This window comes from Lupinus angustifolius, unplaced genomic scaffold, assembly GCF_001865875.1.
Source record: "Lupinus angustifolius cultivar Tanjil unplaced genomic scaffold, LupAngTanjil_v1.0 Scaffold_145_71, whole genome shotgun sequence".
NCBI lineage: Eukaryota > Viridiplantae > Streptophyta > Magnoliopsida > Fabales > Fabaceae > Lupinus > Lupinus angustifolius.
In genome coordinates, this window is record NW_017725674.1 from 1 (window position 1) to 4,097 (window position 4,097).

The 4,097-nt window shown below is 36.2% G+C and overlaps 1 protein-coding gene across 1 annotated transcript; it reads left to right on the forward strand.

Annotated features, from left to right (window-relative positions):
* Positions 1-1,783: 1,783 nt before the first annotated feature.
* LOC109340169 lies at positions 1,784-3,885 on the forward strand (the record flags this gene model as incomplete). Its single annotated transcript, XM_019577757.1, has 2 exons — positions 1,784-2,255; positions 3,579-3,885. Coding segments are annotated over 2 exons (779 nt in total), but the record flags the coding sequence as incomplete, so codon positions are not given.
* Positions 3,886-4,097: the final 212 nt, after the last annotated feature.

Genomic DNA, 4,097 nt, shown 5'->3' on the forward strand with positions numbered 1-4,097 from the left:
TTAGGGTATGTTCCCCCATCCCATAAAAATAGACCATTTAGGAGACCTCTAACACGCCAATATAACAATTCAAATAAGAAAAATAGAGCCCTAACCTGCCATTATTGTGGCACATATGGCCATACATCTCATTCTTGTTACATCAAGAGATATGGGATACCCAGTGGTGTTTACGCTTGGGTAAGAAAGGGAGATAGCTCCCTAGTCACTAACAAGAAAGGCCCCAACATAATTTAGGTACCTGGGTCTAGCAAGTGATGTATATTGCAGGTATGTCTTCAAACATACGGACAAAATTGGTATCTTGATAGCGGCTGTTCGAGACATATGACTAGGGACAAGTCGAAATTCCTAGACCTGTCATTGAAAGAAAAGGGATTCGTCACCTATGGAGACAACAACAAAGGAAGAATCTTGGGCACCGGGAAGATTGGCAACTCAACCCACACAATAAACGAGAACGTTCTATACGTAGAAGGTTTGGAACACAATTTGTTGAGCATAAACCAATTATGCGACAAAGGTAATATTGTGTCTTTTGATTCTGACTGTTGTATCATTTGTGATGCATTATCTAATAACGTTAAGTTTCTTGGGTATCGAGTAAATAATATGTATATGGTTAATCTGGAGGATGTCACTTCTTTTTTCTCAAAATGTCTAGTTTCAAAAGAAGATGACATCTGGCTTTGGCATAGACGCGTCGCTCACATACATGTGAAGCATTTAGAAAAACTATCGAAAAATAATTTAGTAATTGGTCTTCCAAAACTCGATTTTAAAACTCAGATTTCTTATGACATGTGTTAGAAATGTAAACAATTCAGGAATTCATTTAATAAAAAGAATGTGATATCCACTACTAGACCATTGGAGCTTCTCCATATGGACTTGTTTGGACCATCACAAATTATGAGTTTTGGTGGGAGCTATTACGCCTTAGTTATTGTCGATGATTTTTCTAGATTCACTTGGACTTTATTTTTCGCATCAAAAAGCGATGCTTAGAAATCTTTTAAATGTCTAGCCAAACAAATCCAAAACCAGTCTAACCTAAAGATTGTTTACATTCGATCCGACCATGGCGGAGAATTTGAAAATCATAAATTTAATAATTTCTGTAATAAACATGATATTATGCATCAGTTCTCAGATCCACGTACCCCTCAACAAAATGGAGTTGTTGAGAGAAAAAATAGAGTTCTAGAGGAACTCGCAAGGACTATGCTAAATGAGAGTAAGGTCTCAAAGTATTTCTGGGTTGATGCAGTTACAACAGCATGTTATGTAATAAATAGAATACCACTTAGACCTACTTCTTCAAAAATACCTCACGAAATTTTTAAAGGTCGAAAACCAAATATTGTTCATCTTCATGCTTTCGGGTGCAAATGTTTTATTTTGAATAATGGAAAAATAATTTTAGGAAAGTTTGACTCGAAAGCTTATGAGGGCATATTCTTAGGGTATTCATTACATAGCAAGGCATTCTGTGTGTTTAATAAATATACCATGCAAGTAGAAGAGTCTATTCATGTCCATTTTGATGAATCTTCTCCAAAAGAGAAGAGAAAGGTCTTTTCTGATGATATTTCAGGTACACTTGAAGAAGTGCCATACCAAGACATGGATGGAATCCAACAAGAAGCGGAGCAAACAGTATAAGAGCAACATCAGGAAATGCTCATCGCGTGAAAAACTAAAAAGGATAATCCACTCGATATTTCAAGCAATAATGACAATTGAATTTACATATATTAATATAATCATTTTATTGGTACAGCAAATATTGGCCAACGTACTGTATTACCATCATCCTTCATCGGCAGTCGTCGAGACTTAACTCAGCATTATGAAGATGGTATGGCAATTGTCCTTAATGATGGCAAACTAGATATTTTCCTTACAATGACATGTAACCCATCTTGGAACGAAATCACTTCTGAACTTCAACATTTTCAAACTGCACGAGTTCGCCCTGATTTGACAACAAGAATATTTCGGTCCAAATTTGAACAATTAAGTGTCGATGTCATTGATAAAGGCGTCTTGGAGAATGTTAAGAGCTACATGTACGTTACGGAATTCCAGAAAAGAGGATTGCCACATGTGCATATGCTTCTTATTTTGGAAGACAATGATAAATTACGTAGCCTAGAAGAATATGATGCAATTGTGAGGGCAGAATTACCAGACTATGAGGAGGGGCCACAATTACATCATGCAGTCTTGAAGCACATGGTTCATGGCCCAAGGTACGCTCAATCCAAATGCCCCATGTATGAAGGATGGACGCTGCAAAAAACAATTCCCTAAATTTTTTTGCACACAAACATGTCAGGGTAGTGACTCTTATCCAGAGTACAAAAGACGATGTCACGAACCTATGACTCTCAACAGACGTGTCACTATTGATAATCGTTGGGTTGTTCCTTATAACCCTTGGTTGTTGTTGAAGTATGATTGCCACATAAATGTCGAGGTATGTAGTAGCATTAAGAGCATAAAATATCTATATAAATATGTTTACAAGGGCCCAAATCGAGTAGCAATGGAAGTGCATAGAGGGATAAATACTGATGAAATACAACAATATGTTGATGCAAGATGGATTTGTGCACCAGAAGCCTTATGGAAAATATTTGGATTTAATCTTTACCAATTGTATCCTTCAGTTGTAAGATTATAAATCCATTTGCCAAATCGCCAACAAGTACGGTTTTATAACCATCAAATGATCAATGACATTCTAAATGATGATCATAACTCAAAAACTATGATTACACAATTATTTGCATTAAACCAATTGGATGTAGAAGTAAGACATTATATATACACAGAAATTCCAAAATGTTATACATGGAACAAAGGCAATAAGGAATGGAATCGAAGAAGGAACCGAAGGAGGGTTTTATGTAAAATGTACATAGTATCTCCTTCGGAAGGAGATAAATTCTACCTACGTGTTTTGTTGAATCATGTTAGAGGTCTAACCTCCTGGGAATCCCTACTTACAGTAAATGGCACTTGCTTCCCAACTTTCAAGCAATCGACTCAAGAACGAGGTTGTTTAGAGGGAGACGACAGTATTCGCTAATGCTTACTTGAAGCTTCAAATTTATGAATACCAATTGCATTAAGGATATTATTTGTTACAATATTAGTGTTCTGTGAACCTACTGATGTCAAAAGTCTCTGGGAAGAGTTTGAAAGTTATATGGTAGAGGATTATCCTTCAACAAGCTCTATAATCAGAAATAACTTTACGGATAAGTTTCTTATAGATTTTAACAACCTTTTGATTCTTCATGGAAAACAAATCTCGGATTTTGACTTGCCAGTTTTGCCATTACATGATCTTGAAGATAATGTAATACCAAGAATTACTGAAGAACAATTGTCATTCCATATTTCTCATCAAGATTTGGATGTTGTGGGAATACTAAATTTTGATCAATCAGTTGCTTTCAACACCATCATGAATGTCATTGAGCATAGACAGGGTAAAGTTTTTTTGTGGATGGCCCTGGAGGAACACGTAAAACGTTCCTTTATCGTGCTTTAATTTCAACATTCAGAAGTATCGGACAAATTGTCCTAGCAACGGCCACCTCTGGTATAGCTACAACATTATTACCTGGTGGTCAAACCGCGCATTCACGATTTAAGATACCTCTAAACCTAGATTCATCATCAGTATACTCAATCAGCAAACAATCTGATCTTGCGAAACTAATTACACAAGCATCAGCAATAGTTTGGGATGAAGCACTAATGGTAAACAAATATGCTTTGGAAGCAATAGATCAAACATTAAGAGATATTATAGGTTGTGATGCTCCGTTCGGAGGGAAAGTTGTAATATTAGGAGGAGATTTTAGATAGGTACTTCCAGTGATACCTAAGGGTAGTAATGCAGAAATGATAGGTGCATGTATTGTTAAGTCTCCTTTGTGGGCATATACGAATGTGTTACATTTGCGTCAAAATATGCGTTCCTTGCAAGACCAAAATTTTGCTGAATATCTTATGAGGATTGGAGATGGTGTTGAACCAACAATTCGTGATGATTTGGTAAAAATACACCATGACATGAC